This window comes from Corythoichthys intestinalis, chromosome 3, assembly GCF_030265065.1.
Source record: "Corythoichthys intestinalis isolate RoL2023-P3 chromosome 3, ASM3026506v1, whole genome shotgun sequence".
Lineage (NCBI taxonomy): Eukaryota > Metazoa > Chordata > Actinopteri > Syngnathiformes > Syngnathidae > Corythoichthys > Corythoichthys intestinalis.
Genome location: NC_080397.1, coordinates 46,814,032 through 46,827,517, shown reverse-complemented (window position 1 = coordinate 46,827,517; position 13,486 = coordinate 46,814,032). Strand labels below are relative to the sequence as shown.

General features: G+C 41.0%; 1 protein-coding gene across 2 annotated transcripts in view; it reads left to right on the top strand.

The window, feature by feature from the left end:
* The window catches only part of adrb3a (adrenoceptor beta 3a), a 36,649-nt gene extending 27,973 nt beyond the window's left edge, over positions 1-8,676 (top strand). For both annotated transcript variants that reach the window (XM_057832316.1, XM_057832317.1), the window contains exon 3: positions 7,792-8,676. In XM_057832316.1, the coding sequence (XP_057688299.1) occupies positions 7,792-7,819 (28 nt within the window). In that variant the 3' untranslated portion in view covers positions 7,820-8,676. The remainder of the gene's footprint in view (positions 1-7,791) is intronic.
* The last annotated feature ends 4,810 nt before the right edge of the window (positions 8,677-13,486 follow it).

The following is a 13,486-nucleotide window of genomic DNA, read 5'->3' as shown; positions in this document are numbered from 1 at the left end:
CGGAAGTAACTGCACCTGTTTGAACTTGTTACCTGTATAAAAGACACCTGTTCACATGCTCAAACAAACAAACTCCAACCTCTCCACAATGGCCAAGACCAAAGAGCTGTGTAAAGACATCAGGGATAAAATAATAGACCTGCACAAGGCTGGGATGGGCTACAGGAAAATAAGCAAGCAGCTTGGTGAGAAGGTAACAACTGTTGGAGTGATTATTAGAAAATGGAAGAAGTTCAAGTTGACGGTCAATCTGCCTCGTTCTGGGGCTCCATGCTAGATCTCACCTCGTGGGGTATCACTGATCATGAGGAAGGTGAGGGATCAGCCCAGAACTACACGGCAGGACCTGGTCAATGACCTGAAGAGAGCTGGAACCACTGTCTCGAAGAAAACCATCGGAAACACATTACGCCGTCATGGACTAAAATCCTACAGCGCACGCAAGGTCCCGCTGCTGAAGCCAGTGCATGTCCAGACACATCTGAAGTTTGCCACTGACCATCTGGATGATCCAGAGGAGCAATGGGAGAAGGTCATGTGGTCAGATGAGACCAAAATTTAACTTTTTGGTCTAAACCCGGCTCGTCGTGTTTGGAGGAAAAGGAAGGGTGAATACAACCCCAAGAACACCATCCCAACCGTGAAACATGGAGGAGGAAACATCATTTTTTGGGGCTGCTTCTCTGCAATGGGTACAGGATGACTGCACCGTATTGAGGGGAGGATGGATGGGGCTATGTCTTGCCAGATCTTGGCTGACAACCTCCTTCCTTCAGTGAGAGCCCTGAAGATGGGTCATGGCTGGGTCTTCCAGCATGACAACGACCCAAAGCACACAGCCAAGGCAACTAAAGAGTGGCTCCGTAAGAAGCATCTTAAGGTCCTGGAGTGGCCTAGCCAGTCACCAGATCTAAACCCGATAGAAAATCTATGGAGGGAGCTGAAAGTCCGTGTTGCCCGGCAGCAGCCCCGAAACCTGAAGGCTCTGGAGAAGATCTGCATGGAGGAGTGGGCCAAAATCCCCGCTGCAGTGTGTGCAAACCTTGTCAAGGACTACAGGAAACGTTTGGTATCTGTAATAGCAAACAAAGGTTTCTGTACCAAATATTAAATTCGATTTTTGTGATCTATCAAATACTTATTTCATGCAATTAAATGCAAATTTATTATTTAAAAATCATACAACGTGATTTTCTGTTTTTTTGTATTAGATTCTGTCCCTCACAGTTGAAGTGAACTTATGATACAAATTACAGACCTCTACATGCTTTGCAAGTGGGAAAACCAGCAAAATCGGCAGTGTATCAAATACTTGTTCTCCCCACTGTATATAGGAAAGTCAATTACATGCAATTCAATTTTTGGCCACTGGGGTGGGGTGGGGCGGGCTATGCTATGTTTACACTCAAGGCCAACATGATGATGATTTTTTTTTTCCTGCTGGAATCACAGGTGTGCCAAAATTAAAGACAAACAAAAAAAGGAAATACAATTAGATAAATAAAGATCTATTTTCTCATTGACTTTTACTATTTGTCATCGAAAAGCACAAACGGGGGGGAAAAAAATTGCATTTAAAAAAAAGCCTTTTCCTTTTTATATTTAGTTCTTTGACTTCGCTTTTACCTTTCCCTTTCTCTTTCACAATTGCCTTTTGCCTTTGCTTTTACCGAAAGCAATGGTTGGTCAATCAAATGGTGTTGGGAGGGGCTTTCCAAACAGGATTAGTAATCAATAAGAGTGTAACGGCACATGTATTTGTTATGAACCGTTCCGGTACGGGGTGCTCGGTTCGGAACGGAGGCGTACCGAACGAGTTTCTGACGTAATGTAACCCTTACTTTTCGAGGCTGTGAGTCGATTGTGTTACAGTTTCTTTGTGTAGACTATATTTACTCCGTCTTCTCTACTATAATGAGGACCAACACAGTAGGAAAGTATATAACCAAGAAACGTCAACGGCGAGACAACGTGGCCGCCGCGAGAATGCAGCGAAACGCGGGCGTTAAAGTCAATCAGCCAATGCACACCAGTCGCAGTGCGGCCCAGAAGCGGCTCACCGCGACGCATGCGAAAAGAACGGCAGTTTATTATTTGACCCGAGACGTGGCCCTCCTGCGTCAATATTACTAGCTTGGATCGGGCAGACCGGAAGTCACTCGTGTAAAAATACGGTGGATCCGGTCGATTTTCAAATTAATATGCAATCGTAACCCATTTTTTTAGTCCATCAGATCTCTTGAGTGGGAGATCGGGGCACAGTTGACTTGTCTTTGTTGATTTACTGCTGTCTTCTCTTCTATAATAATAACCAAGACTGCCCCGTGTTCAATACAAAACCCTCCTACTACAACAAAACAAGTAGGAACTAATATTCACATAGGAACTAAAGTTATACATCATAAAATATACAATATAAATGAATACTACATCCCATTTGTAAAATATAAACACATAATAAAATAAATAATAGCCCATTTAAATACAAAAAATTGAAATGAGCTAAAACACCTGTAATTAAATCATAAGAATAATACACAGATGCTGCTTACACAATTAAATTTATTAATTTCTCTGTGGCGCTTTAACTAGAGAAAATCCACCAATAAAGCTTTTGAAAACCGTTCATAAGAAAAAAAAATGATTCATTGAGGCATTTCATTTGTAAAATACATGTTAAAATCTTTGTCATTGGGATTGCTTTTCTCTTTAGCACAGGACTTCTTTTTTATTCTTTCTTTCAGAAAGAAAGCTGACCAATACGTGGGTTCTGAAAGGCAAATTGTTGTTGGATTATTATTATCTTTAAATACCCACTACTTTTTGAGCAGAATTCTAGCTTTGTATAGGCTAATATTCCTATTGTTAAAAGGTGTGTAATAAACAACTAGCACATTTATATTTTGGCATTTTCTTACTGTACCGAGTATGAACTGAACCGTGACCTCAAAACCGAGGTACATACCGAACCGAGATTTTTGTGTACCGTTACACCCCTGGTAATCAATAACTGATTACTCCTAGTTTACGTGACAGTTACATCAATTTAGCAACATTCAATATCACGTGCGATTTTGATAGATCATTTATTTTGAACGTTTAGGAAAAATCAATTTCTCAACTGCTTATAGATGCAGCTGACAGGCTGGATGGGTCGCCTCGGCCAACTACAGCGTCACCAAGACAGTTTGGAGTAATCAGTTATTGATTACCTGCTCATTCTGAACTCTGTTTGCTTTCCTATTATGCAGTAAGCGTATAATTTCAGATCATTTTTCCTGATCATATACATTTTGGCAATGCATTAAGAAAAAAATGAATAAAACTCCGACGAATATATACATTCAACATACAGTACATAAGTACTGTATTTGTTTATTATGACAATAAATCCTCAAGATGGCATTTACATTATTAACATTCTTTCTGTGAGAAGGATCCCCGGATAGAAAGACTTGTAATTCTTAAAGGATAAATGTGACTTGGAATATTGTGACTAAATACTGCCATCTAGTGCAGGGGTTCTTAACCTTTCTGACCCTGAGGCCCATTTTTTTCAGTACAGAGTGGCCCAGGGCCCATTAAATATAATTTTAATATATATTATTCACTTATTTAGTAATTATATTATATTATGTATTATTTAATATTTAATTTAATTTAATTTAATTAATTAATTTAATATCTAATTATTGAATATACAGTGCCTTGCAAAAGTATTCGGCCCCCTTGGACCTTGCAACCTTTCGCCACATTTCAGGCTTCAAACATAAAGATATAAAATTTTAATTTTTTGTCAAGAATCAACAACAAGTGGGACACAATCGTGAAGTGGAACAAAATTTATTGGATAATTTAAACTTTTTTAACAAATAAAAAACTGAAAAGTGGGGCGTGCAATATTATTCGGCCCCCTTGCGTTAATACTTTGTAGCGCCACCTTTTGCTCCAATTACAGCTGCAAGTCGCTTGGGGTATGTTTCTATCAGTTTTGCACATCGAGAGACTGACATTCTTGCCCATTCTTCCTTGCAAAACAGCTCGAGCTCAGTGAGGTTGGATGGAGAGTGTTTGTGAACAGCAGTCTTCAACTCTTTCCACAGATTCTCAGTTGGATTCAGGTCTGGACTTTGACTTGGCCATTCTAACACCTGGATACGTTTATTTTTTAACCATTCCATTGTAGATTTGGCTTCATGTTTTGGATCATTGTCCTGTTGGAAGATAAATCTCCGTCCCAGTCTCAGGTCTTGTGCAGATACCAACAGGTTTTCTTCCAGAATGTTCCTGTATTTGGCTGCATCCATCTTCCCGTCAATTTTAACCATTTTCCCTGTCCCTGCTGAAGAAAAGCAGGCCCAAACCATGATGCTGCCACCACCATGTTTGACAGTGGGGATGGTGTGTTCAGGGTGATGAGCTGTGTTGCTTTTACGCCAAACATATCGTTTTGCATTGTGGCCAAAAAGTTCAATTTTTGTTTCATCTGACCAGAGCTCCTTCTTCCACATGTTTGGTGTGTCTCCCAGGTGGCTTTTGGCAAACTTTAAACGAGACTTTTAATGGATATCTTTGAGAAATGGCTTTCTTCTTGCCACTCTTCCATAAAGGCCAGATTTGTGCAGTGTACGACTGATTGTTGTCCTATGGACAGACTCTCCCACCTCAGCTGTAGATCTCTGCAGTTCATCCAGAGTGATCATGGGCCTCTTGGCTGCATCTCTGATCAGTTTTCTCCTTGTTTGAGAAGAAAGTTTGGAAGGACGGCCGGGTCTTGGTAGATTTGCAGTGGTCTGATGCTCCTTCCATTTCAATATGATGGCTTGCACAGTGCTCCTTGAGATGTTTAAAGCTTGGGAAATCTTTTTGTATCCAAATCCGGCTTTAAACTTCTCCACAACAGTATCTCGGACCTGCCTGGTGTGTTCCTTGGTTTTCATAATGCTCTCTGCACTTTAAACAGAACCCTGAGACTATCACAGAGCAGGTGCATTTATACGGAGACTAGATTACACACAGGTGGATTCTATTTATCATCATCGGTCATTTAGGACAACATTGGATCATTCAGAGATCCTCACTGAACTTCTGGAGTGAGTTTGCTGCACTGAAAGTAAAGGGGCCGAATAATATTGCACGCCCCACTTTTCAGTTTTTTATTTGTTAACAAAGTTTAAATTATCCAATAAATGTTGTTCCACTTCACAATTGTGTCCCACTTGTTGTTGATTCTTGACAAAAAAATTAAATTTCATATCTTTATGTTTGAAGCCTGAAATGTGGCGAAAGGTTGCAAGATTCAAGGGGGCCGAATACTTTTGCAAGGCACTGTATATACACTGTATAGGTTTATAATGATCTCACTCTTGGTTTGATTTGTATTCAATTCAATTCTTGAGAGCCACCTCACTTCACTGTGATAGAGCAGCTGGATGTGATCTGCTTCCATGTCCTCACAAAGCTTAGTAAAACATCTGGAGTTCACAGCATTGTTTTTAATAAAGTTGATGGTTTTCACACTTACATCCATCACCCCGTGGAACTCTGGTGACATATTTTTTGCTGCAAGGCTTTCACGGTGGAGAAAACAGTGTGTCCATTTAGCTTCTGGTGCACGATCGAGTATCTGTCTGATGACACCGTGATGCTTGCCAGTCATTGACGCTGCACCGTCACTGCACACCCCGGCACAGTTCTGCCAGTCCAGGCCATTCTCACTGAAGTAGTTATCAATGCAGCGGAAACATTCCTGAGCCGTAGTTCGTGTTGGTAGCTCTCCACAAAACAGTATGTCTTCGTGTAAACTACTGTCCCAGCGATAGCGAACAAAAACCAACAGCAGCGCAGCATTCGTGACATCAGTGGACTCGTCAAGTTGCAAAGAGAAAAATGGGCTACTTTTTACTCTTTCAATAAGTTGTTGCTGTATGTCTGAGGCCATGTCCGCGATACGGTGACTCACAGTGTCGTTTGAGGGTGGGATGGTCAGCAGCTTCTTTGCAGCAGCCTCTCCGATCATCTCACGGCACATATCAACAGCAGCAGGCAAAACCAACTCCTCCGCTATGGTGAATGGTTTCTTACTTTGTGCCACACACTGGCTACGAGGTAGCTAGCTTTCAGTGCACTTTTAGAGTTGCCAGTCAGTGACACGATTGATCTTTTCTGCATCTGCAGCCCATCTTCTTTTCTCTTGAAAAATTCCACCGGCTTTCCCACAAGCGCCGGATGCTTGGTCTCTAGGTGCCGCTGTAGTTTTGACGGCTTAAGTGCTTCGTTAGACAGCGTTAACCCACACTCCACACACTGGGCTCTCGGCACTGCCTCGCTACCTCCGTTTTCGAAGCCGTACTTAATGAAGTCGGGATTGTACTTGCGCAATAATTTACTTTTTGGAGGGGGGTCGACTTCATTTTTTCGTTTTAAATATTTTTCCATCTTGTTTGTTTACAGCTAGCTGAGTGACTTCTTCTCCTTATTTATGGAGCTGGTTAAAGTAACAACTGACTGATGCATTAGCGCCACTACATGGTCGGGAGTTGTTACTGCGTCCCGCGGCCCTCGCGGCCCACAAGTACAAAACAGATTTTTTTTGCGGCCCACTAGGTGACGCTCGGGGCCCATGTTTGGGCCGCGGCCCTGTGGTTGAGAATCACTGATCTAGTGTATTTGTTGAGCTTTCAGTAAATGATACTGTAGCCATGCCTAAATGCATGATGGGAAGTGCAACCATGACTGTGCGTAGTGCTACCAATTGATATATCTTCTCTGCGTTGGGAAATAACATAAGGTGTTAAGAAAAAGATCATTTACTACCTTTCTTCCCCGCATTGTTTCCTACGATATTTCTAATCATAGGGAGAGGGATTGTAATGCTTTAGCTAATTAAAAAAAGGTTCCAAAGGCTGCCAAAATTCACTCTACTCATTTAATGCTGCATTTTAGCTCTCTATATAGGTAAAATGGGGCCATTACAGATTGAACGCGACAATGCGTGAGTGGGTCGTGCAGCGCATGCATTAATTGCGTTAAATTTTATAACATGATACATTTTTTTAAAAATTAATTACGGCCGTTATCGGGATAAATTTGATAACCCTACCTTAAGCCTAAACTAAAGACTCTGGATGAGTGTAATATATTACGTCTGTAACATTAAATACAATTAGAAAACGATTTAATTAATATATATATATACGTATATATATTTTAAAAAGGCATGTCCGATATTTTTTTGCCGATTCCGATACTTTGAAAATTACGTGATCGGACCCGATCGATTGGGGTCTCTAGTTACTGGGTCAAAAATTCCATGTGAAAATTGATAAACCAGGCAGCATGGTGGTGCAAGATTGGTTAGCAATTCAACCTCACAGTTCAGAGGTCGTGGGTTTGTATATCGGCTTCCATTGTGAGACTCAAATGTCATCTCTGAGCGTGTGTGTTTTTCCGGGCACATACGTACTTGTTTATGTATGTGTGCCCGCCAATTGGCTGGCTTTCAGTTCAGGCTATACCCCTCTTCTGGCCTAAGTAAACTCCTTTCTTTTAACTCGTCCAAATAAATATTAACAAATATTCCCAAGGGATCCACAGTTTTTAAACAAAAAACATCACCACTGACCCCACTGAGATTGACTTACTTGGTCTCCTGGGGTGACATGTCCTTAGCAAGCTCCCAGACAAGTCCAACAGTGGCTTAATCAAATGTTTGTAGAAGTATTTGTCAGGAACAGTAAGCAAACCAAACTACTGCAGTTGGTTGGTTGTAATCTGTTTTTGTTTTTCCAGTTTTACTTTGCAGGAAAAAGAAGGATGAGGACTGCAAAGTGTCACACTACTGAAGTTATTACTGTGAAATCCGGCAGCCAATGAGGAGCCGCTACATTGGACAGTGAGGTCGAGCATGGAAATGGTGGGAACGATTTGAGGCTGAAGTTGAGCTTTTTCTAACACAACACCTGCCTGGACTTGCTGATCACACGTGTGCAGCGTCATCAATGTGAAAACACTGACTGAATTCATGCACTTCCAAATAGGAATTCACATGCAAAGTGATGGGCACCTTTTTGTGGTTTCAAACTGTAAAAAAATTTGCACAGTGTGACATAATAAGTTATCTATTTATAATTCACATAGTGTCTATCCAACTATCCCTCAGTTACGGAATTCCTATTGCACTGTCCTGTGAATTCAATTCCGGTGTTTGCTTTCAGCCTTCATCCTTTGAGTGAGATTATGAACTGCAGTAGTTATTTATTTAGTTATTGTATCCGAATCTCAAATGCACATAAAGGCAAATCTATAAATCACGCTTCTTGAATTTGATGTCCACTTAAACTGTCTAGCTGCCAGGACACAAAGTTTTTTCTGTCAATTTGCAATTTGACAAACTGCTTGTAAAATGTCACCAGAAACCCTATGGGTAGAAATCAATCCCAATTTAGAAGTAACACCAAGTGAGCCAGTCTGCACGCTGAAAATTCATCGAACTCATAAATTACACACAGTCTTCCTCTGACATTTTGCTGTGTGTTATGTTTGAAGTTGTACGAAGAAATAAAAAAAGATACACAACAAAATGTTATATGTGTACATTTCAGTCATCATATGGTTGTTTCTTGAAGACCATGTGGATTTAATTTAATGCTATATCAATATTTGTTGTGAAGAAGAAAAAAGTTTTTTCTTTTTACAGGTTTGTTTATTGTCTCAAAGCTGTAGTGTGAACTAATTTCTTCACATGCCAAATAGGGTCACAAGTAAAGTAATTAAACATTGTCCACCAAATAAAGCATGAAAAAATAATTTATATGTTGTATATTTGACAAAATAATCGTGTTTCCGAAGTTCGAGCCTGAAAGGGGACGAACCCGGAAGTGATACGTCACCCCGGGAACAGCGTTGGCAGCTCCATACATACGGCCGCCAAACAAAGCCCTTCAAACAATGATTCAAACAGCGATATAAGCGATAGACCAAGCGCAAGGGAGGAGATCCAAGTTTTTGAAGAGTTGGAGGAATTTTATGTTGGATCTAACATGTATTAGCCAGACGCTAATCAGAATGCAAACAATGTACCTAGACTACCTGACATGGAATGGATACAAGACCCATCGAGATTACAACATTGGTAAGATATAGGCTGTTATTATTTTTATGATTTGAAGATGCAGGCATTTGCACATAATGTTATGTTTTTGTCTATCTGATGACATTGTTAAAAAAAATAATAATCAGACTTCATGTTCATTTTGGCAGATCCGGCAGCTCTCATGCATAGAAAATAATAACATAAAAACGTTGGGGGGAAAGAAGGAGATGAGTCTTCGATGGCTTTCTCCACTTTATTGTGGCAACAATAAGAAAACAAAATAATAGCGGACTGCCGCCACATTCGACCGCGAAGTTTTGCTTCTCGCCGATCTCCTCCTCGCCTCCCACTCCAGCGTCTCTTAAACGGATTGTGCATAGTGTCTTGTTATGAGCTTTTTGTTTACAAATGTATCGAACACACGACGCGCTGACAACCTTGTCTCTTTATTAACACATGGAGCAGTTCTTATGGAAAAGTTAGAGCACAGCTCGGCACAGCTCTCGGCAGGAATTGGCGTCTAATGGCGTGAGGAAATGTAGTTTTTTCACACAAGCGAACAGATTACAAAGCACCACTTCAGTGTTGTCCCGAGACTACATTTCCCATGATTCACTGCATGACCTGCGCGCTCGCTGATTCGCTGCGAGATTGACTCAATGGCTACGCTAAACCAACACGCTATTTTTCAGCTGTCACCTGTCAGCGGCTCTCATAGCTTATACTGTTCAATTCCACAACAGTAGGCAGCTATGCTTTGACAAAGTCATCAGTCATCTATCCAAAAATCACACTTACTTTTTGGCAAATCCTTGATCATAAGCAGACCGGTTAAGGAAGCAGGCATCTTCGAAGTGTTTGCAGCAGAGAACACTACTCGATGATGGCGTGAAATTCATTTGCTTCGTGCGAACGAAAGATGTCCATTTATGTGCCCTGCTATCCTTTGGCCACTCATACAACTTTTCGTTTGAGCGAGAACAAAACATCGCCACACACCGCTGTGGCATCTTACCGAGAAGCAATGCAACAAACAATACTGTTCTATGGTGGACTTCCCTCGCACGTCTAGGTGTGATGTAATTTCCGAAGATTTCCGAAGAAAAGCATTTTCGTTGTCAAGGGCGTTGCTATGGGTTAAACAAAGAATCTGGAAGGGTTGCGTTAAAAAAAAATAATGAAAATATGCTTATAATTGTTTAGCCATTGATATTATTCAAAAACATGGTTGGCCAACCTTACTTCAAAGTTCCCCTTTAATGAAGAGATGACAACACACAATTGAGGAACAAAAAGAATGCAATCATCATCTTAGATAAATACTTTTATTAAGGAAAGAATAATTAAAAACTGGCCAGTCAGGACAAACATCCCCGAGTGCACCAGTTGCCATCGAGAAGATCTGCGCCGAACTCTCGACGCATACATTTTTTGTAATTTCCAACGCGAATAGGCAGGCCCCCATGTTAACCCATAAAGTGGCTCACAAGAAAGTGGAATTTTAGTAGGCGGCTGTGTTATCTGTTTATGATCTTGCTTCAGAGAAGCAGACAGCTGCTCAAATCTTGTCCAGTCAAAAAGACCAAACGATATAAAAATGAATGTACCAAGTACAATTAACAAACAGGAACAAATATCTACAGTTTGCGGCTGTAATCTACAGTAATAATTAGGCAAGTCCCGATCGCAGCCTAATCCAAGTCACCTGATTTTGAGAACCTGCCGATACCAAGTCCCGATCCGATTCCCAGAGGCGTAGCAAGGGTCCCCGGGGGCCCCAGGCAACAAGCAACATGGGGCCTTTCGAGAGTGTGCAAGTAAGGGGGACAGTTGGACTTGGAGCAATAGAAGAGTAGCAACACAAAAATACCACCATCGGATGCGGAGGTATATACCTTAGTGTTAAATCAGTAGTCAGATTGGCCCTACGACCCACTAAATTTAAATTATTCCGTAAAAACCACTGATTGGTGGACCACCAACCGAAATGAGTATTAAATTTGCTAATAAAATTGTTTAGGATTATTTTAGATGCATATATGTTATATTTTTCTTATAGAGTATTCAATGAGGAATACGAAAAAACCATTGATAGACTTTTTGGGAAAAATCCCCATTTCTTTAAGTAGTCACATGAACAATGAGGTGGCCTGTGAAAATCAACATAGAAAACCTCGGGAAGGACTTTCCAGAGAGTACTTGGTGAGTCTTTAAACAATCATGTGGCATTAATCACTGATTGGGCTTTCTTAAACATGTATAATCTACGTGACATGGTTAGTGCTGATTGGGATTGATAACAGAATTGTTAGATAATCTGCCAAATGATTCCATGGTATTGAAACACTCCATACACTTGTCGCTGCGACAGTGCAGTAAAGCTGCTTGTGCTAAATCTGTTGGCCCTATGGGGCCCCCTGCTGGCTGGGGGCTCTAGGCAATTGCCTGGTTTGCCTAATGGGACGCAACGCCTCTGCCGATACCAAAAAGAATAATTTATTTATTATTTCTTTTCCAGTTCAAGTTGCAAACATATTACAGTACTGCACTGTTTACAGTACAGTGGTACCTCAACATACGATCGCTTCGTCACACAATCTTTACGACATCCAACGTAAAATAATAAACAATAAAACATTGGTCTTTTCTTGTTTTTAGATGAAGTAATTTTTTTTTAAATTTGTGAAACTGTAACAAAGAAACATACAGTGGGGCAAATAAGTATTTTGTCAAACACTAATTGTGCAAGTTCTCCTACTTGAAAAGATTAGAGAGGCCTGTAATTGTCAACATGGGTAAACCTCAACCATGAGAGAGAGAATGTGGAAAGAAAAAACAGAAAATCACATTGTTTGATTTTAAAGAATTTATTTCTGAATTAGAGTGGAAAATAAGAATTTGGTCACCTACAAACAAGCAAGATTTCTGGCTGTCAAACAGGTCTAACTTCTTCTAACAAGGTCTAACGAGGCTCCACTCGTTCCCTGTATTAATGGCACCTGTTTTAACTCATTATCGGTATTAAAGACACCTGTCCACAGTCACACTCCAAACTCCACTATGGCCAAGACCAAAGAGCTGTCGAAGGACACCAGAGACAAAATTGCAGACCTGCACCAGGTTGGGAAGACTGAATCTGCAATAGGTAATACGCTTGGTGTAAAGAAATCAACTGTGGGAACAACTATTAGAAAATGGAAGACATACAAGACCACTGATAATCTCCCTTGATTTGGGGTTCCATGCAAGATATCACCCCGTGGCGTCAAATTGATAACAAGAACGGTGAGCAAAAATCCCAGAACCCCACGGGGGGACCTAGTGAATGACCTACAGAGAGCTGGGACCAAAGTAACAAAGGCTACTATCAGTAACACAATGCGCCGCTAGGGACTCAAATCCTGCACTGCCAGACGTGTCCCCTGCTGGAGAAAGTACACGTCCAGGCCCGTCTGCGGTTCGCTAGAGAGCATTTGGATGATCCAGAAGAGGACTGGGAGAATGTGTTATGGTCAGATGAAACCAAAATAGAACTTTTTGGTAGAAACACAGGTTCTTGTGTTTGGAGGAGAACGAATACTGAATTGCATCCGAAGAACACCATACCCACTGTGAAACATGGGGGTGGGAACATCATGCTTTGGGGCTGTTTTTCTGCAAAGGGACCAGGACGACTGATCTGTGTAAAGGAAAGAATTGAGTGAAAATCTCCTTCCATCAGCAAGGGCATTGAAGATGAGACGTGGCTGGGTCTTTCAGCATGACAATGATCCCAAACACACAGCCAGGGCAACAAAGGCGTGGCTTCGAAAGAAGCATTTCAAGGTCCAGGAGTGGCCTAGCCAGTCTCCAGATCTCAACCCCATAAAAAATCTGTGGAGTGAGTTGAAAGTCTGTGTTGTCCAATGACAGCCCCAAAACGTCACTGATCTAGAGGAGATCTTCATGGAGGAATGAGCCAAAATACCAGCAACAGTGTGTGAAAAGCTTGCGAAGAGTTACAGAAAATGTTTGGCCTCCTTTATTGCCAACAAAGCGTACATAACAAAGTATTGATATGAACTTTTGGTATTGACCAAATACGTATTTTCCACCATGATTTGCAAATAAATTCTTTAAGAATCAAACAATGTGATTTTCTGTTTTTTTTCCCCACATTCTGTCTCTCATGGTTGAGGTTTACCCATGTTGACAATTACAGGCCTGTCTAATATTTTTAAGTGGGAGAACTTGCACAATTAGTGGTTGACTAAATATCTATTTGCCCCAATGTAGTTCTATGATATATGATATCTACCGTAGCATCATGTGGGCGTAGTTTGTAGGCTATCATCTACAGTCAGGTATTATTGGAGCCACCTAGCATTGCGTTTCCAACGTCGTCACAACTCC